General features: G+C 37.1%; 1 protein-coding gene across 1 annotated transcript in view; it reads left to right on the top strand.

Moving 5' to 3' along the window:
* Positions 1 to 24,897, top strand: part of si:dkey-22o22.2 (neural-cadherin) — a 122,234-nt gene that overhangs the window by 34,211 nt on the left and 63,126 nt on the right. Inside the window, exons 2-3 of the mRNA XM_017423770.2 lie at positions 20,575 to 20,763; positions 24,011 to 24,236. Of these exons, the coding sequence (XP_017279259.1) occupies positions 20,575 to 20,763; positions 24,011 to 24,236 (415 nt within the window). The remainder of the gene's footprint in view (positions 1 to 20,574; positions 20,764 to 24,010; positions 24,237 to 24,897) is intronic.

Here is a 24,897-nt window from a genome sequence, read left to right as displayed (position 1 = left end):
CCCTGTCCCTTTTTGCTCCGCAGATCATTCCACGATTCCTCTCACTGTATATATTCAGGACACTTGTAAATAAACTGCACTTACCTTCAGCTGTTGTCTCTGTGTCTGGTTTTGGTCTCGTTCATGGACAAATTACCTTGCGTTCCTGACAATGTCAGAAAAAAAATGCCAAAAGTTTACTTACTTTTAGCTGTTTTGTTTTCTGAGGTAAACCATTTATTTTCAGTTAGCTGAATTTTCACTGCAGGAGCTCCTCTCCATCACCACTGTCAGCTTCCTGTCCTCCTTGTCCTCTTTGCTTCCTCTATTGTTGTTTGAAATGCAACAGCAGTTCCAGGTTGCACAGTACCGTCAAACTTTGTATTCAGCAAACACAATAGAAATAAAAAATTTTACAAATGGTTGTGTCATGGATAAGACCTATTATATATTTAAGTAAATAGATATTTATTATCCTCAAGGAGTCATGAGGTTCACCGCTGGCAGCAGGACAAACACATACACTGAACATATTAAAAGGTACTCATTTCAAAGTATGAAATCAAACATAAAGAATGTTATTTAGAATTATATCAAATGGTGCAGTTAGGAGAATCTCCAGCAGACTTCCAGATATATTGAATGCAATTCCGAAATGTGGGTCCACACTCAACATAAACAAAGCAGTTGGTTGAATCTGCTAAAACCCACATGGAAGCTTGAGTCACATGATTGTGTGTAGGTATAAACAAATATAGCTGGTAAGTTTACTGTCTGACATATTTTCTTTCGGTGGGGAAACAGACACATGTGGTGGCTGTCAAAGTTTGCTTATAATTTTTTTAATTTAGAGATTCATTGCCCTTAACATATGAGGAAAACTGTCTAGTCTGGTTCTTGTCTGGTCTCCATGACTTTGCTCTTATATGATGACATTTGCATGATGGCTGATATCAGATGGAATAAAATAAATTTAACTATCAGCGTGTATCTGTTCCTTAATGGAAGCATAGTGAAATGGTTCTTCAATGGATGACTTAAATCAAACCATGATGGTCCTGGCTTTTTCAAAGATCTGAACTGAGATCCTGGATCAAAGTCCCAACACTTTTGCCACACAGAGTTAGGATGTCCACTCCAACATTTGTCCTCAGATTATCTGACACTGTCTAAATTACACCCTTTCCATTGAGTATACAATCTGTTTGTGTGTTTTCCCAACATTTTTCAACTCAGTTGATGGGTTTCATGTTTTTGTCTGCTGTTGTTTTCTGTTTGCTTACCATTCTTAAGTGTTTCTTGTTTAAAGGTTATAGCTTTCTGGATTCCTTTTGTTGCAGATTTTACAATACTTTAGGTCTCCACACTTATTTTATGAATATTATTGCCTAATTTACCTTAAATCTTATTATTCTTTAACCAGGACAAATCCCCTCCTATACAAGAGAAACAGAACTGACACAAGGTATTTGCATTAAAACATTGTTGATTAAGAGGAAATATTTAATGCTGGACTTCGTTTAAGGCCGAGTTTTAAGTGGTCCTTGGTTTTGTGCCTGTCCCGGCTTGTTTATATCTGTGAGTAGATAAGAAAACACCAGGACAGAAGAGCCAGAGCCAACCTAAAAATGCACACACAGAAAAATAATAATGTATGCCATCAGTAAAGATGAGTCAGGCGTTAACATTTCCTTGAATGTCTCTTTGATGTGAATCATCTTCACTCTGCTGTTGAGTCCAACAGGGCCAGAGAGAAAGATCAAGTGAGACATAATGAGAACACACATTTGTCATGTGGAAAATACTCAGAACTCCAATTTTGGTCATTTTCAAGCCTTTCACTTCAGTTTCAGAACAAAGATGTTTCAGTATGAACTACAAAAAAAAAAAAAAACTGAACAAGAAGCTCCTTAAACCAAGATGAAGTCTGACATGAATTGAATAGAACTAAGTCATCCAATAAAATGAGGTTTAAAATAATTCAGAAAAATCTTAAAACAACATTTGTGCTCTGGCATTTGCAGTTACTTGTAGCAGCAGACAATAAATACATATAAAGTATTAGCATAATACAAATGAGTTGATGTGAGCAAAATGAAGTTTATAATTGAACATGCTTTCCCTTTGTTGTATTCATAATCAGACATCTAGTCATAGTGTATGAACCTGACTAAAAGTCTTAAATTTAATTATATATACCCCTAGTATTGTTTAATTTTAAAAAGCATCAAACGAACAAGAATTGCTAAACTGAGTTAATCTGCAATGTTTTGAAAATGATATGAAGGTGGCGTCCATCACATTTAATGTGTAGTGCTCCATAACAACGCAGCAGAGTTTTGCTCCATGCCTCTGTTGATTCCACAAAGTTCCTTTTATTTTTGAAAACTCACATTTATGTGGGGTGTGACCTGCTCAGTTAGTGATTTGTGAACTGTCCAAGGCAGCTTAAAGATGGACTGTCTTTGCAAACATTTTATGGAACTGTTTTCTGAAAGTAACAAATATTTCTCATCATTCTAGACATCAGAAGATTTTACAATAGCATTTAGATGTTTTATTAAATCTGATTTAAAGCATGTGTTCTTTGGCTTTAAATGTAACATATTAATATTGTGACCCAATAGCTGTTATATGAGAATACATACATTTTCAGTGTGCATCAGTATACATTTTTTTGTTCAAATTGTTGATTTGTTGTGTTATGGGATGAATTTTAGGGCCCACTAATATTTTGGATGCAACTTTAAATTCTAAATTGCAGATTTTCAGACTGAAAGCCCTTCCCTTGACCCTGACCTTTGACCCCTGTAGAAATGCTGCAGACACAAATCTCAGAATGAGGTGATGATGAAGTTGTTGCATGGGTTGCTGTATTGGTTGTAGGGGAGAGGACATCGTCATAGAGATGAGATAGGAGACAGATTGGAGTTGACAGAGACTGTGATGAGAGAGAAGTGAAAGCAGAGTTCCCTTCCTCCTGGGATACACTGCGCTGTGTGTGTGTGTGTGGGTGGGTGTGCGTGGGTGTGGGTGTGTGTGCTGCAGGCTGCTGTGCTTCGACAGATGCTCTCATTAGTCAAACAGGGGCTCTGTCCGCTCTGTGAGCCTCATTAACCAGCACACTTTGACACAATTAACCCGACCTGCACCATTTCTCTTAACTCAGCTAAGGAAAAAACTTTAACTTTGTTTTATTTGACATTACTTGCACTGAAAAAACTAAAATCTGTGTAAAAGTGAAACTGTTTTGTGAAATACTCATATCTATTTTTCATTTTTAAATGAAAGAAGAAGCTCTGACCTGAGAGGACTTACTTTCTGCTGCCTCGTTTGACTCATTACTGTTAATGACTTTCAGTTCAGTCACACAGCGCACCATCAGTGTTGTTTCGAGGTGTGATTAAACACGAAAACCTGACAACTTTATTGTTATAACTGACTAGTTCAGTGACTCATAATGAACCAAATCAAATTTAACATGTTAAAAAACTTTAAATGCAAAAACACACATTATTTGTTCATGTGAGACAAGGAGAAGTCAAGTTAGTTTATTTATGTCCAATTTAATTTTCAAATTGTGTTTCTCACTAAATCTGCATGTTTAGCTACTGCAAAAATTATGGATAAACAAAGTCAGCCATCCAGTCTTCTATCATTTCTAAATATGGAAACAGAACCATCATAAATATTTTATCAGGATTTATTTTCAAGGCAGTTGGAGTTTTGTAAACATATGATTGCACCCATCTCAGCTGTTACAATGCACAGCTACTATGTGCAGAAATGTAGTCCAAATTTTAAATCTTATTTTTTTAGCTAGAGTGGTTCACATGTGCCAAATAGTTTTGACCAGACCAAGGATCTGCTCATGTGTGGAGCTATTGGAAGAGAAAATCTGGAGAGAAAGTTCTTCTCCCAGCAGATGCAGGATGATCCAGTTTAATGCCTGTAACTGTATGAATATTTATCACTGCAGTTTTGCAGGAAAACAGCAGGAAAGTCCAAACATTAAGCTCTCAACTGCTAAGTTGAAACTTTTTTTTCAGTGAATAAAATAACTACTTATATTTATTTCTGAAGCTCATTGTGATTTTGGTTCCTTTCTTTTATTAAAATCATCCAACACCAAACTGAGTCTAGTGTCAAACAGTGATTGAGATGATTTAGTGAGAGTTTAGTGTAGAAATATTTGATTTGTACCACAAAGACAGACAAGATGCTCAATAAAATCAAACTCAATAATTTTGCAGATGTCAACAATTTTTTAACACAACAAAACTTGGTACAAACTGTAAATGTTAGACTGTTTTTTTTTTAAGTGGGTTGGTTTTTTTTACCACTAAAACAGGAGGACCGAAAAGTAAACTTGTATTTTGCTACAAATGTTATTGCCTTTAAAATCTTCTACATGCATAGTTGAGATATCTAATTTCTCCTCTTTAGAAGTCGTTGCCATAACTGATTGGGACTGTGATAAGGAGATTTAGTTCAACAGTTTTTGTTTAGGAAAAAAACTGACCTCTCCTAACCTACAATCTAAATAATTTAGAGAGAACTTAAGGTTACAAAAACATAAGAAAACCACAAAATCTTCTCAAAGTGAGAGATTTACAAGTACGCAATTCATAGTTTTTGAAATTCTCAGTTGTTAATCTTTCAGTGGGAATAACACACTGAGTACTTTATAGTGAAATCTTATCTAAGGCATGACAAGACAAAAGATCGAGTTCCAGAGCTGCTGAAGACACTTTATATTTGAACAAATTATTTACAGTGCAAATTAACTTAGCCAAAAAGCTCTCAAAGTCCCTTATTTCAGATAATAAAGTGACAAATCTCTGGTGTTTGTGCTTTTTTTCTGTAGTCTCTCTGTATTTCTTCTAGAAAGAGTCACCCCACAAGTAGGTAGATTTGATCATTTTCATTTGTAAGATGTGTTAACTCTTCTGTGATGAAACACATTGGCTTTTCTGGCTCACTTTGTGCAGCGTATTTCAACAGATTTCAACACTCTTAAGCCTCACAACAGCTTTGCTTTGCTACAATAAGGTTTGCAGGGAACTTCACTGTTGCCTGCAATGGATTTATATTGATCTGAGAGCTGCAGAGCGCTCAGGAGGCCGCCAGCCGGCCACAACCGTAACAAAGTGCTTTCGTTGAACAAGTTTCAGCGGCCCGCCTAGATGTGAATTAACCAAAGTAGCGGCTTTAGAAGATTGGCCTAAATTGGTTGAGTGTGCATGCTTTATGCTGTGTTGTTGTGCTGGATGAGTGTATTCCTGGGTGTATAAAAAGCTTGGTGTTTATCCACACAATGGAGCAAATCTAAGCCTTTGATCACCCGACCGAGTTGCCAGATCTGCAGGAACGCGTGCGCTTTAGGCAGTGGTTTTTTTTTGTGTCTGTCTTTGTGAGGGCCAGTTTTATCTTTAGCCTAAATAAAAGGAGCAATAAAAATTATTTTAACATTTTAAATAATCCCCAGTTTGTAGCCAAACCTACGAGTTGTTTCAGTTCTTGCATTAACAGAATTACGTGTGTGTGTGTGTGTGTATGTGTGGCTGAAAAGAAGTGAACTGAAGTTTATCACATTATGAAAAAATACTTTTTTTTCTTTGTTATTGCGTGTTATGATTAAGAATAGCTTGAGACATTAAGGTTCTCCCAATTAAGTTGAAAATAGTAACAAGTGTAGCTTGCTTCTTTCCAACCAGAAAGTGTGATAAGATGAGTCATTTAGACAACTTTTATTGGGTTTTATCAGCAGGAACAAGGTTTTAAGTGTTTGTGACTTTGGCTAAAGAGGATTCGGGTGTTTCCATCCTCTGTTAGTTTTGTTTTGCTTAAAGAACAAGAACATTACTGAAGTCCAGAACTGATTTTTTAGTGTTAAAACCATTAGTGTTCAACCCAAGGGTGATGAAAAGGATTAAAGTGATAGTCTGATCATTTATGAAGTAATTTTAATAGTAAGTTATTTATTATCTGTCACATTAGTACAGAGCACACAGTGAAGAAAAGGCAGATGTCCTAATGCAAGCAAGGCACTTGCAAATAACAAAGACTTCAGCCCTTTTCTTCATACTTTGTGCTCTATGAGTAATGGCATGGCTGACGAGGGTACTAATTATTGATAACTGTTTGTCCTAATGTCACTTCAAAAATGACTAGACTATCCCTTTATCTTAAAACAGGAAAGAACAAAGACAAGTTTGTTATCTTAGATTCTTGTGAAAACAAAATGAAGTTGCTGATGCAGCTTAAATTTGAGGTTTTTCCCATCCAGTTTGGCTCAGTTCAGAAATTACGGCCCTTTGATGTTTACAGGCTTTTGTTGGACATTTGGTGGACAGATGTGGCCATATGTTGTGTTTTCAACAGTTCGGCTTGAAAAAATGTGTGGAGGTAAGTCCAGAAGTTGTGTTTGCATTTAGGAGCTACTAAAACAAACTTTTAATATGTGCACAAATGAACAGACTTAACTGCACAGGAACCAGAGGAATATTAGGACAATCTGCATGAAATCTGTCCCGTATACACACATGCAGAGGACATCGTCATGCTTTTGAAGATTTTGATCTGTCATTCTGAATGATGGAGGGAGATTATAGCTTTACACAAACACACAGAAATACACACAGTGAGGAAATCTCATCATAAGTTAAAAGCTCAAATGTCAGACACTCACACTTCATCAGGATAGAAGATTTGTCATAGTGAAAGGCTGCCAGACACACACACACACAAAACACATAAAAGCTGATAAAAATGCACTAAAATACACAGTGTTACCCCAGCTGCACAGCCAGTAGCTCCACAGCTGCACTCCTTCAAGTCCCTGGAGGTGACTCGGACGATATTTATAGGCCCCACCCACAAGCAGAGCGCATCCACCAGCTGAGGAGAGACACATCATTTTGGAAAGCATGAATTACAAAATTGATTTTTAAATGCTGTCACGATGCACTCATACTGTCTGCACACACAGAGAAAGAGGAAGGCCCACAAGGTTTTAAATTTGACCAGACACTCACATCACACCCCCTCAGTTGTCAGCGCTGGAGTTCCTCCATCAATAATCAAAGAAGCACTGCATTAAACTTTCACTGCTTTATTTTTTAATGGCTGACAAAAGTCCTCAGATATTCATAATTTAGGAGACAGCCGCTGTTTCTCACATCACAGTGGATTCTTCTTCCTAACTTAGCATGACAAGGCTCAGTAAAAGATGCGAAACAGCTCCAGTAAATTTACCAGAAACAACTCCAGAATATCCCGCAAACCTCCTAACCCCAAGAGTCTTCACTGATACAACCCAAAACTTTCAAAAACACACTTTTAGACAATGGAGAACACAGTACTATAATCTTGTAATGATCTTCAAAGTAATCATAAAACACAAATGATATCAGATAAAATTAAACATTTACTGGTTTTGGTTTGACTGGTTGGATTTGGTTTGCCATGCTAGGCACCATTTGTCTTGACCCAATGGACTCTGGTGTCCAGCCTCTTCTGAATGGTCTAGTTTTGTCTAATTTGATCTGTTATAAGCCTTTTATGTTGAGCATTAAGCTTGGCAGGTTAAAGTCTGGTGTTGTCTGCACTGATCCAGTTTGTTCTGGGTGGCCAAATTTGGTCCACTTGTACGTTTGTCTTGAGGTATTGTTCTCATCACCTGCCAGTTTTTTTTTTCCACGCTCTTTATCTTTTTCTTATTTTGTCTTTTCTCTCTTTTACTTTTAATTTTTTATGTCTTTTTGTCTTTTTCCGTTTCTTTGACTTGGTTTTTCTAGTCGATTTGATCAGGTTTACACTCTCAATTGTTTGATTTTCCTTCTGCCTTTCAGCACTTTTTTACTCTCCCTTTAATGTACCCTGCCTTTCTTGTCATCTTTTCATCTTCTGGTGTAACTCTTGCAGAACCAATTTCACTCTCTCACACATGTACACATCAAGTACTTCCCTGTGATTGTTGAAACCCTTGTTACTTTTGAGGCTGCGTAGCTGCGCTCCACCTGTCTGTGCCACCAAGTAGATAAAAACAAAAACATTAAGTTATTCATTCAGTTCAACTTACCCCACTTCCCACAATGCTTTTATTTCATCTGGCCAACCAAGACTAAAGACGAGAAAGAAATGTAGAGTTTTATTTCATGTTTCCTATATGTTTTTTTTTTCTGTTAATTTGTTTCTTTTGTCCCATTGTTCTCTCCTTCACTTATTTTATGTCTCCTCCAATCTCTTTGTTCTTTATCCATCCATCTGTTTTCACTCCTGTATCATTGATTCTCTCAGCAGCAGTGTCAATATGAATCAAGCCTGTGGATCCACTGTTTGCCTGTATTGATTACAGTCAGGGGCTATTGCGGTTCCTGAGCAGAGAACCCCACCCCCTCCCCCCCAGGGCTGTGTGCTCTCCTCCGTGGGAAACAGAGATGCTGATTGCCAACCGGAGCAAAGCTGTGCTTAGTTTCAGCTTCGGCTCGCTGGGAATTGAATGATGACAGCTTTTGCAATGATGTCATCAGTTTGCTCTGTGGACACAGCGGCCATATTTAATTTATGTCGCTTTAAAGTCTCATCTGATCCCTCTTTTGATCTTCAAACCTCTAGTTTGTGTCATTACAGCCCCTGGAATTTCCACTTAACATATTCTCACAACATGGCATCATATAATACACTGAGACATGATGTTTACATAAGTTGTATGTGTTTGTATTTTGCCATAAATTGATAAAACAAAACTTTTGCTACTTTGGTTTTTACAAGGAATACTCAAAATGATAATGTGCATCTCAGATAAAAATAGGTTGGTATAAATAAGCTCATTTTTATTATTCCATTTAAATTTCATTTTAGATTCTTCTGAAAATCCTCTTATTCATGTCGAAGTAAGCACTTAAGGCTATATATTCTTTAAAATCTCAAGCAATTATTTCAACCTCTGCATTATTAAACAAGACAGAAAAAAACTAAGGTAAGTGGTTAAAACCCTTAATTATTAATTCAGCAGCAGACTGAGGAATGTAGGCAACATTAAGGGCTTCACTTTGGTTTGATGCAAATTAGTAGTTTTATCCTATCCCACGTGCCATTAACACTTTTTTTTTTGTTTTTTGATGAGATATTAAAAGGTAAAGTTTGTGAATGATGATTTATGATGAAGAATTTTGCATTATACAAATGTTACAAACATTTTGCAGATTTAGGAGGAGGCTGGGGGTAATTAACCAAACAGTATTTGATCACATCAAAATTATTCAACTGCTGCTAACTCAGAGTGATTAAAAAAATTCACCTGCTGAATCAACACATGCTAAAATATGTTTGGTTTTCTGTAGTTTGTCTCATTTTGCCTCATATTACATCCTGCTGAGTCTTCAAACTGAACATCTACAACGTCTTTGTTGTGTTTAAATAATTGCAAATATTTTCCCCATTCCCCTTTTTCTGTCCTTACCCCCCTTTCACAAAATCAAACTCTAATTGAGTTTTCATGTAGCTCTTCTCTCCTTCCACACTGCTGAGAGCCACAGGTCATCTTCATCTCCACAAGGACTTATGGTGGATTACACTAGTGGTCAGGGAGAGGACAAGACAGATTCATACCTCCATCCCTGAGTTTTAGAATTCAACTTTTACTGTGACTACAAGTATAACTTTCCCTTTTCAATAATTATTTTTTTAATCAGACAAGCTTTTAGAAAAAAAGAATCTTATTCAGGTTTTTTTTTTTCCTTTTTACAATTTGTTCATCTTTTAGTTTTATTGCACAGGACCTCCACTGAGGTCTCCTGCTCATTTGAGCTCTTGGTTTTTGGTCAACATTAAAAGAACAAAATAGTTTATTTACTCTTATAACCACATGCTGGATAGAACGTACAAGTATATAAAGTATTTATCCTATTTAAGTCACAAACACATTTTATATATCTCACTTGTATTTCATGTGTCTTATCCTCCAGATTGGCAGATTGATTTTTCATTTCCTTGTCACATGTTGCTGTCATTGTTATCTGCCTTGTTATCTTATCTCTAAACTCTCTCCGTCTCTTCTCTCTCCTCCATCAGTCTTCTTCTTTCATCAAGAGTGAAAAATGGGGCTTAATTAACTGAGTGCCTGCAGGACGTTGGCTTTTCCTGCATGTGTGTGTGAGTGTGTTGAGGTAAAGTAGGCCATTCTATAAGGTGGTTAATTAGGATGCAGCAGGCCTCTGTCCGCTGGCTCCCAGGGACCAGATGGAGAGCCGGGTTCACAAACAGAGGAGTGTTTGTTTGATGGTTTTCCTTTGACTTGACTGTAGAAGGACACTTTGGACTGAAGTTTCATCAGCAGCACATCACTAGCTTTGCCATAAAAAAGTTATGTTTTTACCATTCTGATTTTATGTCAACTATTGCTGCTGTGGTTATTTTTGGTTAGGAATGCATCTTTTAGGAGTTCATTGTGTTATTTTTTAAATAAAACTGAACTGCAGGCACTTTAGATAATGGCTCAACTCTTTCGGGCAACAGGATGGGAGTTAACTTAGTTACATCTTTAGGCTGGGTATGCCTACCTTTTTAAAAATGAAATGTTGCATTATGTTTGGTGTACAAAGAAGGCCAAAAGTGCAGGCGCAGAGATGAACCCAAAACTACAATTTTGATTTTTTAAAAAAAGGCTGACATGGCACCAAAGCAAACCTAAGACAAGACATCATCCAACACAAAACATGAAGAAAGCGTGTATAGAAAACTCAGGCTGGATACAGGACAGAAAGCAACAGCATGATCTGAAAACTGAAGTGAACGAGAGCTGGGCAAGAACTGGTAGGGGTGATTACAGTGACTGCAGCTGGGCTGATCAGCAAATGAGGAACAGGTGAGAAATAAGAACATAGAATTGTACAAAAAACAAAACTGATGGTCAGATATTAGCCTATATGGATAGTATTTAACTAGATGTTCATTTGCGTTGATATTCAGTGCCAGCAGAGCAGTCTCTGTCTGCTTCAGTCCTGCCACTCATGTTTTATTCTAATGTTGAACAAGCTTTTCTCTGAGAGTGTTGTAGAGTTTACTGTGCCCAGGAATATAGTGTTAAGAGAAATTTCAAATTTCTCAGTCACTCAAGCTATGTATGGGATGGCATGTGTGTTTGTGAAGTAAGTAAAGAAATTCTTGAAAAAAACAGCACCATCTCTAAGTTAGAAGAAAAAAAATAATGAACTTGAACTATTTTTTACTTCCATTTTATGGTTCACCAGCTGGTAGCCAGGTAACAGTTAATGTCAGTCCATGTTTTGCCCTCCGGGAGATCTGCTGTGTGGCGAAGGGCCACTTCAACCTTTATCAAGCAGAGAACTGGTTCACATGTCACCATGCCAAACTAACCAAGGAACAATTACCACCATTACTGACTTTAGTTCAGGATGATGGACTGCTTCTGCAGGAAGAGTCTCCTTGGGGAGGCACAAGAGGAGATATCTCATTTTTTATCATTGTTATTTCTTGTACTTGGCAGGCAGAATATATGTATTTGTAAAGCTGGTAGTATTGTGAAACATAAGCTTTTAAAAGCATAGAACTGCATGTTTGGTTCTTTGTTAAATCATGTAACTATAAAGAATTGTGCCATCAAAGCAACAGGAATAAAAACAACCCTCCCAACTACCAAAAACATTTAAGCACTTAATATTTTGTGTGTTTGATAGCTGAAACATAAATTATTCATACAAAACTCTTTCATTTCACTCTATTATAAATTATAAAACGCAAATACAAAAGATATTCTTAATTGTACAATCTGAAATATAGATTTTTTTTAAAGTTTTAAAGCCATTTAAAGCACCTATATAAAGTTATTGTCTAACGGAGACATGATGACACAAAGCCTGAGTGCTTTCACATATCGCAGAGACAATTTGTGTTGTCCCGGCAACCAGTCCCATGAGAACACCTGCAGCCGCGGAGTCACCACAGAGATGCATCCCATATTGTCAATCAAACACACATTTACACATACTAAAAGTAAAAAAAAAAACATCTCTCTCTATATTTGTGTACCCATAACAAGCATACATCTTGTTGTGTCAAAGAGGATAGACATGCATGGGGGTGTGAGTCTGTGTGTGATGCAGGGTAAAACAGCTCGCTCTGATCTTCCTCTACAGCCAACACAGCTGTGTCTGTTTGTGTTTCTAAACTCACCTGATGCACGCACAAACATCAGGGTTAAAAAGGATCAAGTGATCTCCTGTCACTCTGGCACGCTGCCGAGGCTTCAGACAACATTGGAGTTTTAGTGTGTTTTCAAAAGGAATTCAGAACTAAAATAATATTTAAAGCAATCTTTACTTATGCTTAATGTTTTTTTTCTCGTAAATGTCAGCACAAAAATAACAGCATAAAGTTTCGACAACTAAAGGGGGGAGGAGGGGATCAAACTAAAAGAAGCTTTTAAAATGACTGGGAGGTTGTTTCCAGGAGGTATGACCATATTTTCCCATTCCTGAAGAGGTTCTGCAGATGGTGTTATGTTTTAGATAGTTTTGGTTTATTGTTGTGATGCTTCTTTCAGATCATTAAATGTTATCTATTTTTGTGTTCAGGAGGCAGAAAATTATTCATTTTTTTAATCTTGAGAGAGAATTGTTTAATATGTTTGAGCTGATTTTCTATAGATGTGTCTTCTAGCTTCAAATGGGCATCAACTTTACAAAAATAATTGAATAAATAAAACCTTTATGGAGATCCCATGGCAGACATTTCATTTACTGTTTTTATCAGCTGAAAGAGAGATGAGATATGCTGCAGACATGCTGTGGACCTTTTTTTATACCCGTGGCTCACACTGCATCATATGGAAGTCAGGAGTGACAGTCAGTAGCGAACCACTTGTGACACAAGTGCAGCCTCTGCTCCTGGTACATGACACTGTATGACTGCAAGTCACATACACTCTACATGCACGCCACGCGCTCGGACTATGTTTATCACACATACGTTTTCAAGGCGCGATGGCACAATTTTTGACTAGTAATTGGTCCATACTATTTTTCAAACTTTTTGTCAGTGATCTGCAGGACCCTGCAGCCCAGCTGGGAGCGATTAGTTCCTGTGACCCGTGTGCACCCACAACACTTTCACTGCAATATGAGTAAAAGTTCTAGGTCCATTCAGAGTGTAAGTTCCCAGATTGATTGACGATGGTCTCTATGTTTCTACAACAGTAGTTTATATTCACATTATTTCTTTGCTGTATGTGGAGGTGTTCCTTGACAAGGCATCAAACACTCACATAGCTTGATGTGGTTTGTGAAACATGCATTTGTGGAAAAGAACTATATAATGAGAAACATTGTGTAAGTGTGTACTTAATGCTCTTGTTCAAACAAGTTAAACTCCAGAGAACGTTTGGAAGAGCACGGTGAGTTGGTTGCAATCTGTGGCTAAATCCGACCTACTGGACTTTTTATTCTGCAAACACACTATCACTATTTGCTAATTTAATGTTGACTCTTAATCTAAAACTTTATTGTTCCCGATAGGAAATATGTTGTGCAGACAAAAGTTTGTTTTACTGCTCAAACCTTGTCTAAAAAGCTTTGAATAAAAGGAAATATCAGCACATTTATCTTCAGTTTGCGTGCATTTTTGCAACCGACTAAAGAGTTTTTTCTATATTCCCTCTTCTTTTGGGGATTTTTTTTGTAAAGAAAAATAAAATTATCTTCTTTTATTTCAGACTTTGTTTGAAGTCTCACAAACAACTTTAATGGTGTTGGGAAGTTATCAGTGGGTTGTTGTGCTGCTTTATTTGATTTTTCTGTAGCATGTATTTGATTGTGTTTTGTGCCTTTGAGATCCTCTCATGCTTTCTTTCTTATCTTTAATGTGTCTTGACTGTGTTGATCTCAGCTTTTCTTTCCTGCTGCTCTGCATAGCAGGTTTGTGACAAAACAGTTTGTTTAAAAAAAAAAAAACACTTTATATGTAAACTTGTTTTGCACTCTAATAACTTTTCATCATCGGGTGTGTGACAACCTGTAGGCGTGACCATATTTTAATTTAGTCCCCTACATCTTGTTTGCCATCCCTCCCCTAATTGAAGCTTCTTTGAGATTCAGCAGCAGAAGCGGTTTGCTATTTCTGAAGCTGCGTTGGTTGGCTGCCACAGCTCCCCTTCACGCTAAATACATCAGCTGCCATTCAAGTCAGATACTCAGAGGAGAAAGACAGAAAATAGCTCTTCTCATTGTGTCTATGTCCTCTCGATTCTGTTGCCTCCCGCTCTGATCCTGATACGCTGTGTGTAACCAATCTCCTACCCAAACAAATAAATGAATTTAAATTAAGAAGACAGCAGAATGGAGTTTGGAGTAAACAAAGCAGAATTCTTCACAATTTTCCATTTTAGATCTGTTTTGCAGAACAAGGCATGACACGCTTTGTATTGAGATTCAAATGAGTAAGTGGGGGCTTAAAATGGACTTAGGCGCACTTCACTGGGACTATTTATCCGCTCGTGTAAAGAATGTGTCATCTCAACTTTTCCTGTTTAAATGGCTGAGGATGAAGGTGCATTCTCCGTCGAACACGTTAGATTGTAAGTGGTGTTTTGCTGTTGAGAGCTTTGTGAAACTTTATTGATCTCTGCCAGGAAATTGGGCCATTGCATCAGCCAAACTGATCCAGCAGATAAGCAGAGGACAATCAACTCACACAAACAGAACAGAGATAAAAAGCTCAACTCTCTGCCAACCGTCATTGTATAAATATAAATGCACAAGAGTGCTTTGCTAAAAGTTATCATTCAAGATATGAACTGAGAACAAATGTGAAAAACATCAAGAATTTTTAAACAATGTGACAAAGGGAACCTTCATGTACAGAGACAAGCAGGTATATTAGGAATTGGAATTTAGAAGATAAAAAAAGATCACAAAGCAAATGGTATTTTTTCATCAAACACCAACTTTCTTTATTTTTCTGTGCTGAGGTCCAGCTGGGACTCAACACTTTAAAACCCACTTGAGTGAGATGTTGTGTAATATCCTTCTATCTCTGCAGATGAGTGATGCCTGTATTCAGAGGCCTTATTACTGTCTGGTAGCCTTCTGTCTGACCCAACATGTATCAGGCCCAAATGTAAAAGTACATTGGTTACATGTTTAGATGCTCTTAATCAGTGGCAGCTGGTGGTGATATTTGTAGGGTGAGATAAGATATATATAACAAAAAGCTGCAGATTGGATTCCAGCAACAAAAGCACTGAAATTAAAATAAAGAAAACTTCCTATAAATTGACATTATGTCCTTTTTCAGCACAAAGATAACCATAAAATAAACCACCTCGTTTATGTTTATCTTGCTCATCATAGTAACTACTTCAGTCTATGTCAAACCCCGCCCACGTACACTCGCCCTTGAGGCCTGTTATTGTCCGTCCACCCTCATTGGCTGAAGCCTGAGGCCTTGGGCTGACCCTGGGATGAACTGAATTAGCCCAAATGAGCAGCAAACAGAGGGGGCAGGACAAGACGTCTGTCAATCATTCTGTACTGTAAAAAATTTGCCCTTTGTCACGTTGCAACACATCATCAATATTGTCACAAAGCACAAACCCATTTGTGCTGAGTGACAATATTGATGATGACAATATTCATGAGTGACCATGAGTTTAGGAAAACTCAGTTATGTTTTCTTTATCATTCCATAAAGAGAGGAAAGTGAAACTCTGAGTTTTTCACCACAGTAACAGACTGTGAACTAAAACCTGCCCACTGGCAGGTTCACTGAAGAAATCTCAAGTTTTTATCAGTTTCTCCCTCCCAAAGCAAACTGTTCAACATGAGTTGTTCATTTTTAACCAGTCGCTCTGATATTAAAATAGAATCGTGTCATAATACCAGACGTCAAGGGAGGATTTTCTCACCTAGATTGAATGTGCTTTCATTCCCTTTTTTTATTTACTTATTTATTTTTTTGATGGACTTGGAAAACTGCTTCAAGCTGAACTTGGTTCCATTTTAAACTTGTATGGTCCAATGATTTAATTTGTTCTTCAAGACAAACTGGTCAAAATGTTGCTGAAGCCTCTGAAAAATTTATGAGTTATTTCCACAATTTTACCCCATTCGCTTGAGTAACAAGTTTTTTTTGACAAGCTGATGTGCAAGAGATATAAAATTATCAGCTGGTTTTAAAAATGCAGCCTCTTTTTACAAATTAATACATGTCTTGTTAATTACATATTTTTACTTTAAGTTCTGTAGTTCAGTTTCGCTGCACGTAAGCTCAGTATCTTTTTTTACTTGAGTGTTCACTGACCTGTCTTCTTAAGTGTAAACTGTTCATAAAACATAGCTAACAGATTCATTGCTGTGTGAAGTGACCTCCTCTCCCTTTTAACATTAAAACCGTGGTGCAGTTCAGTGCCAGTGAAAATTTAATCTAACCAATGAAGAGAACTCACCCCAAAACACAGGGGGATGTGGGTAGAAGCAGAGGGTTGAAAGAAATTACGGATGAAAAGCTGAGCTGAGCAAATTGAATCTCATTTTCAGGCATTGCTTCCTGTGGAAAAAAGTAGAATCTCACTAAAATATTGTTTTATACTCATTTGAAGTTTGAGATGTGAAAGAATTAAGCCAAATTATGCCATGTTTGTCCAGTTTGGAAAAAAAAATACTTTATTCCTCTCAGATTCTCAGCCATTCCTCTTCTTCCGCTCCTCTTCCTTGCTCTAGGCTGGCTGCCTCCCTGAGCTTTTGTAGTTCCTTTATGCATACACGTGTTCATTCATTTCTGGCTGAACTTCAGCAGCTCGCTTCGGGGATCACTTCCTTATTCAGGCTGTTAGGCAAATTTTCTGTGCTGAGCAGATTAAGATAAAGTTAATGAATGTGTACAGCATTTCTGAGAGGCTAAACTTATTCAGATTAAACACCTGGAAGTCATTCCCTGCACAGGATGAAAACCTGGAGCAAAACAAATAAAGGTCTATTACTTGTACTAAAACAGGTAGCGAGTGTACGCTACAAAATGTACAGATGACCAAACTCAGTTTGAGTTTGTTTAAGTTTGCTGTAATAAAGCCAAAGGTCATCACTGTTGGTCATCTTTTGTTCTCATGATTGGTACTGGAAACCTTCAAAATGATTTTTTTTTCTTTCATTTAGTTCACAGATCTTTTGGAGCTCTTTGTTTAAATGTCATAAAACCATTTCGACTTCTCCTGACATATCGAAGAAGTGTCTTCATGTAACACCATGTTGGTTGTTAGGCTCTCCAGCTGCTGTTGTAAAGCATCTTCTAAAGTCATTATCAAGAAAAGCATTTGGTCCAGTTCACAGTTCTTCCTCCTACAGATGAGAGCCTCTGTTCGAATAATTGAAGGTTTTACAGTTTTTGTCCCGGCTGACACATGGTGCTGACCTCCGGTTCTACATCAGAACGTGTTGATGTTTATCATGATAATGGGACCGATTTCATTTCACTTTCATTCACAGTATGTAAAACAACAGACAGAAATAGATGGGATTATTCTGGATTTCATGGGTTGACTGAAGATTAAAGACCAGTGATGCAGAAGAAAACAAGAGAGTGCTGAACTGCAAATACTTTCCTTCATTATCAGCTGCCCTTCTCCTGAAAAGCTTCTTTTATTTTTTTATTTACAGATGAACTGCATACATTATCCTTGTATATTTTATATGTTACTTTGTAAATTAAAATGACCTTCTTTGAAATGACATTCATTTACATTTGTGAGACACTGCTACTCTTCCCGGGTAGTTTTCATGTTGAAAGAAAGTTTGTTATTTTTCTCTGGAGAAATTAAGAGCTCTGATCTGAGAGTGAAAAAATGTAGACACCCCACATCCAATCTTTGTTCTTTCTCTTATTTCATTAGTCATTTTCTTTTTGTTGTTTCTTTTTCTGTCCCTCACATGTCTGTTTTCTTTTTCTTCCACTGTCTTATTTTTTTTGTTTTAACCTTTACTGATATGCTACTTCCTATACATTTTGTCTTTCTTACACTTTAACTCCTCATATCCTCATTTCCATTAATTTCTTCCTCTTCAATCCTAATTCCCTTTTTGCTGTCTTCTTTGATGAGCGAGGGGGCCTGGGCTTCCTCTTCTCCTTTTTGCCTCTTCCTTCTGTCTGCCGCTCTCAGTTTGTTGACACACCTTCAGAGGTGATATAAAAAGACGGAAAAAGACACTGTTGTGTTGTGTTATCATCTCCTCTCCTCCTCTTCTGTCACCACCCCATCCTTCTTTTCTTCTCTGGTTTCTCTGAAGTGAAGTTTTCTCTCTTGTCAGGCTGTTGTCTCCCTCGTTGCCGTGAAACGACACAAGAGTCAAAACAACAGCGAGCACTGAAGCGCCCCCCCAAACTGAACAAATCCCTCCTCAAAACTAGGCAACATGAAAAACAACATAAAGATAGAGAGAGAAGCGTAGACACAATGAGCATGTGTGTATTTTTTACTAAGCAAGTGGGACTGCCTGCTGTGTTCGTACCTGTGTGCCTGTGTATTCTTCTCAAAGTTTTTTTTTTCATGTTTTGTTTTGTTTTGTTTTGTTTTGGAGGAACAGCTTTCTTTTTGTTCTCCACCACCTTGCCACTCATTCATATTTCTCTTCCCATGTAGCAGGGTGAAGATGAAACATGGGAAAACATGACAGATGTAGAGAAATGTCACCTTGTCCCCTTTGGCTGAGTGGTGCTCCTTTTAGACCCTTGTTTGAAAAAGTGGATTTAGCTAGCTAATGAGCTTTGTTACCACAAAGCTGAGACGACTATAGCAGCAATTTAGAGCACAGCCACAGCTGCTAAAATACACAAAACTGGTTCTTACAGAGTCTGTGAAGTAGCATTAGGGGGAAAAAAACGCATAAAAACTTTAACAGAAAGAATTTTGGAAATCTGTAAATTAGACATTTATGACCTGCAGCAACTGATGTTTAATTTGGCACTTTTTCAACAAAGGTATATATATATATATGCACACACACTAAGCTAAGTTGTAATTTTATGTCCTTGTGTTGATAATAGGCATTTATTAAGTGAAATGGTTTTGCTTATCAATATACCAGAATTCTTTTCACCTTGTCTCAGGATCATTTTATTTGCATTGAATCATAAGTATTACCAGTACTGTTTTTTTTTGCTAAGAATCAAACCATGATAAGTTGGCACTATATGGTGACATGCAGACCACTGGTTGGTCAACTGTATGCTTTATTAGTATTGTTTTCAGAAGTCATTTGAAAGTCCAACATACAATTTATAAGATGACAGATTACTTTATAAATTACAGTGATATGAGATTGTCTGGAAAATAAATTGTTGGCTAGAATATTTTCTTACAGATTGGAAACAGAGTGTGTGTTGGGATCTGGGTTTTTGTGTGTTAGTTTTATTGCTTTTTTGTTTTTGTATTGAGTTATTGTTCAGTTAGTTTGTGTTCTGGTTTATTTGTCATATTCACTTCCCCTCAGTCTGCACTTTGTTTGTCTGGCACGCCCATCTCCACCTGTCAGCAATCCTCGTCACTCACCTGTATCCACTTACCTCGTTATCCTCAGTATGTTAAAACCCGGTCACTCTCCCCACCACTCAGCTGATTCATTGTTGTTTGTTGTGTGTGTTCCCATCCTGCCTGTTTCTATGTCAGATCCTGTTCCTGCTCCTGCTCCCTGCTTCAGTTTGCATTTTGTTCCCTTCTTAGTCTTTTTGATTTAGTTTATGTTTTTATTTGTTTGCTGCCACATCAGCATTTTGTTTTGTTTATTCTTTAGTTTAATAAATTGGCTTCTTTTTAAAAATGAGTCTGCGCTCTTGGTTCGTCTCCATCATCTCCACCCCACATGACAGTGTGTATAGTCTTGTTGGTTAAATGTTAATTGTGGGGTCCCAGGGGTCTGTTCTTGGGCCAATATTATTTTTACTTTTTATTAATAACATGTACAGCAAATATCTACTGAATGTAATGTTTTTGCAGATGACAGAAAACTGTGTCATCCAGATTATCATTCTCTAATTATTGCCATGGTTGTACCCAAATTGGATATTAGGTCTGATCAAACAATCGATTACTTATACTGACAAAAAGTCCTTTTTAATATTGTATAAATGTTAGACCTCATCTTGAATATTATATACAAGTCTGGTCACCTTATTTATGAGGAGATAAACAATTTTTAGAGAAGGTTTGAAAATAAGCAAGAAGCTAGCACCCTTAATAGCATTTCATTAACATTAATGACAACAATATTACAAAACAGCAGTATTTGTGCAGACAAATCACAGTTGCATTTTACCTCCTAAATCTGACTATGTACTTCAACACACTTTAAATGTGTGTAACACAAGTGAGAGTGAAATCCAAGAGGAGCCAGAAGTCTGAGAGCAACACAGTTTTGTAATGCACTTTTATTCTGTGCAGGCTATAAAGAAACAAAAAGTTTGGTACCACAGATAAAAAAACAAAATGTAACTAAAATCTAAATCACATAAGTGGTTATTCCTGCTACTACAGAATAAAATGATGTGTTTATTACAACATAAATATATATATTTTTGTTTGTTTAGGTGATGAGTGGTACCTGTGCAGGCTCACTCTGAGCATGCCCAGTCAGGCTGACCTGCAGTGGGCCATGTTTCCTTCCCCTTACCTGGCCACCATCAGTCCTGATGCCTCTCCTGGCTCCGTAGTATACCGACTGTCGGCACGGCAACGAGACGGGACACTGGGGCAGGCCCAGTTCCTCCAGCTGGATGGTGAGTGATTTTATTCTAGTTTTTATACGTCTCATCATTTTTCATCATTGTAAATAAGTTTAAAGATAAAAGTAAATCTATAATTTTAATAAAAAGCCTGTTCTTGTGTCCCCATATAAACAGCTGTGAACTGAACTCATAAAGCACAGTGCTGAAAGTCCTCAGAAAAGGACAATTAAGATTTTATAAAGAACATTTTAGTCATGACAACAATATAGTTAAAATGCATGAAATAGTCTATTAACATGCAAATTGATGTCACTATTTGCAAAAGATTTTTTTTTTTCTTGCCACAGTCAAGCCTTCTTTTTCCAGTAAATTTTTCCCAAAACCTGTCATGTCTTTGCTTTTATCTGCTGCCTGTATCTGTAATTAGGTTCGCTGCTGCTCTGCCAGGCACTCTGTGACAAACCTGTTTAGCTCAAAGGAGTGATTTATAAATAAAAATTGACTTGTTGGATTTCAATTACCGTCAAGAGGGAGAGGGAGAAAATAACGCACACAAACGCAGCATGGAGCTGCACCGATAATCGCTCCCCGGGGCAAAGAAAGCTCCCAGATATGGGAATAATGGCAAAGTCTCTGGAGAGGTAGTGAGTAGGAGAGTAGAAGGGTGGGCGTATGGGTGCCAGTGGCTGTTTTTTTTTTTTTTTCTTTTCCACATTTTCTATAAAAAAAGAAAAGGAAGGAGGAGAAAGGAATAGGAAGAAGGACTTATATTTTTAGAGCTAATTTTAAGGCTCTCATAAAATCTTTAGACTTCCCTTTGGCATAATGTGACAAATAATCCAATAATTTGTATAAAAAATTGTTTTTGTCATCATGCCATCATGAACATAAAGTTGTGTGAGTAAAGCTAATCAGTGTCAGTAATGTGATTTTATTTTATTTCAAAATAAATATATAGTTTATTTATGACCAGCTGTTTAATTTAACTTTTTTTCTCTCTTTTTTTTATTGTAATATCAAAATTTTAACTTTTTTTTAATGAAAACGTTTTTTTATTTAATTCCCCCTCATTATAAAACAGAGACAGTTGTTTAAACAGTTTAAGTGAATCAATGAAGCCTGATGGGATCAGGTCAGTCTGGTTTCTCTGGAGTTTGGGTAAGCTGGTGCTGATGACCACAGTGAGAAAGCTTTCAGATCCAGTTGTTTCTTCTTAAATGTTTGATATTTGCAACAAACGTGAACATCAGAAATCAAGGACAAACTTTTTCTAAAGCTTAGACATTTTTACAGTTTTATACAGCTCCCAATCACACCAACATTAGGTTTCATTTTAGTCTCCTTTTGCAGCATTTTTATTTCTTTAAGAACCTTTAGCATGCAGTCAATCTCCTGAATGCTATGTTATTTATACTAAATCTGGCTAACTATCTCCTAAGTTTAGGCAGACAAAAGACTGATACCCATCTCATTTTGTTCCTTTGGAAGGTTTATTTATGCCTGAGATGTCTAACATGAAATGGGGGCTGCGGTACCTCTGTGGTCAGTGCCTTTGTCTTGTATTCCTGAGGCTGCAGGTTTGAGCCCAGGTTGCATCAGGAAGACCATCCGGAGTAAAACCATTGCCAAATCTTTTATGAGAGTTCGCTTGCAGTGGCGATCGCTGCAAAAGGAGCAACCGAAAGAAAAACAACATATCTAACATTAATGGCTTTATCAGCCTGTTAAAGTCACCGCATTCAGTTAAATGTAAAGCTTTGTCCTTACCAAATACTGCAATTTATAGCTTGCAATGGATTCAAAAGATATCAGAATCTCCCAAAAGCGCACAGAAAGCAAATAGCTCAGACTTTGTTAAAACAAATTAAGCCCCCTGGCCTGATGCACATGAGCAAATAAGGAATGTACCTTGGAACAGTCTTTATTCAGTAAAGTAAAGAGAACATTTGAAACAAAATGGTTAAGTTGAATTTAATTAGCAGTATTTACTTGTTTTAATCATTGCTTTATCATAACAAAACCTGCTTATTTTGACTGTTAAAATGAACTAAAAGCTTTAGATTCAAGATAAAATAACCGAGTAACTCAAGCAACACCCAAATTTCATTTCTTAGAGTGTATATACAGAATAATCAGATATAGAATCTTATTATTTTGGGTGGTAATTAGAATGTAAAAGAGGAGGGGTTAAGAAAGAAATTAGAATAGTTTGGGAAATTAAGACCACCAAAGACTTTTTAAAGTTTTAATGCAGAAATCTTCCTTTTAAAGTGAGACTCACACAAACTTGAGGGGAAATTTTGCTCAGACAGATATATTAGAGGGAGATGATTGACAGATTGGATGCAGCTGCTGGTTCAGAACCCTCTGGTTAACAGCTGGGGATTCTCCTCCTGCTTTCCCTTCTTTTTCATCTTTACTTCCCCACTTCTTCTTCCTCATCTCTTTTACATCATTGCTCTGCCTCTCTCCATTCAGTTTTTGCTCTACGGTCTCATTTCCTTCCCTTCCCTCCCATCATCTATTCATTTCTTCCTCCCAACATCCCTCTGTCACCTCACTTCTTGCCCTCTATATTCAGGTTTTTTTTTTCTGATAGCCTTTACTTTTTCTGCACTTCCATATTTCTGTGTCTACATCCCTGCTATTCTCCTGCTCCCCTCGTTCTGTCTCCTTACCCCAAGGGGACGTGGGTGAAAATGAGCCCACTCTTTTTTTTGGAAGTCTTCAGAGAGCGTTAACTAGCTCACACAGAAATAAACACACAAGCAGCGTCCCTCCAGCATCAATTTGCCTCAATTGGCTTTTCATAATTGGACAGCTGGGTCTCCATCAAGTTATTTAAATACAAAGAGACAAGTAGAAAAACTAACTGATGGTTGTTTATATATAAAAAAAAATTCACAAAGTGAATGAGTACCTTTAAATGTGAACTTTACAAAACTTTGCAGCTACTTTTTAAAAATGTGATAAGTAATTGAATATTTAAAGCTTATAACACAAAAACAAGACCATTTATTCAATGTAATTTTAAATTTCTGGGATATTACATGTTATTCTGTAGCGACTTACCAAGTAAAATCCAGTCTCATCATTAGAACATGATAATTAATGTTGCAGAAACTTTGTCACATTACAAGGTATCTACAACTTTCTCGATATGTTGTGACAACATGATTAAAAGATCTCATGTGGTAACTCTTACAGTAACAGTCTGGCATTATGAACTAAAAGCTCATTTGATAACTCAAGGTTATTTCTTCTGTCATTTTGTTCTGTTTCATTTCTATTTGTAAAGGTGGTGAGGAGCGCTTTGAAGTGGACCGTCGTTCTGGTGTGATAAGGACCACAGGACAACCTCTTACCCCAAGCAAAGAGTACCTGCTGCGGGTTCAGGCAGTAGATGGACGGGGCCGCAAAGGCCCACCCGCCATTGTTTCCATCCTCGCTGGATACCGACCACCACAATTCACTAACTCCACCTACAGCCTGAATGTTCCAGAAAACACATCTGTTGGCCAACCGTGAGTCCCAACTGCAGTCTCATCTCTTATTCAGGTTAAGTGTTTGGTTTTAGATAGGTTTCATCTTTTCCATGTCTCAGTAATACAATTAAATTTACTTTGTTTCAACAATGATTAGCACTTCAAGTATATAAAGGAATTTACAATTACAATGGTCTTGCTGCTGAGAAAATGTTCTCATTACACAGCAGAAATGGCTGTAAAATGTCTTACAGGAAGTGCATTCATTTCACAAAAACAGGACAAGTTTCAATGGCAGCTGCTGGTGTAACGTTCGCATCAAATGTATCTTCTTGGATGTTGTGCAGTCATTCAAATGTCTAGAGAAATAAACTTGGGTACAGGCTTGTCCTTCCTGTTCTTCCTGTTGGCCACTTAAGCAACAGGCATCAAGTTACTAAAGTTGAGATGTGTGCAATCATCCAAAAGGACTCAAAAGTGCTCTTTGAGATGGGTATCGTGACGTCAGTTTTTGAGAGCAACAGCATTCATGAGGTTGGAAACGGCAGACATACAGGTGCTGGTCATAAAATTAGAATATCATGAAAAAGTAGATTGATTTCAGTAATTCCATTTAAAAAGTGAAACTTGTATATTATATTCATACATTACATACAAACTCATATATTTCAAATGTTTATTTCGTTTAATTTTGATGATT

This window comes from Kryptolebias marmoratus, linkage group LG16 (assembly GCF_001649575.2).
Source record: "Kryptolebias marmoratus isolate JLee-2015 linkage group LG16, ASM164957v2, whole genome shotgun sequence".
Lineage (NCBI taxonomy): Eukaryota > Metazoa > Chordata > Actinopteri > Cyprinodontiformes > Rivulidae > Kryptolebias > Kryptolebias marmoratus.
This window is presented reverse-complemented; position numbering and strand designations above follow the sequence as displayed.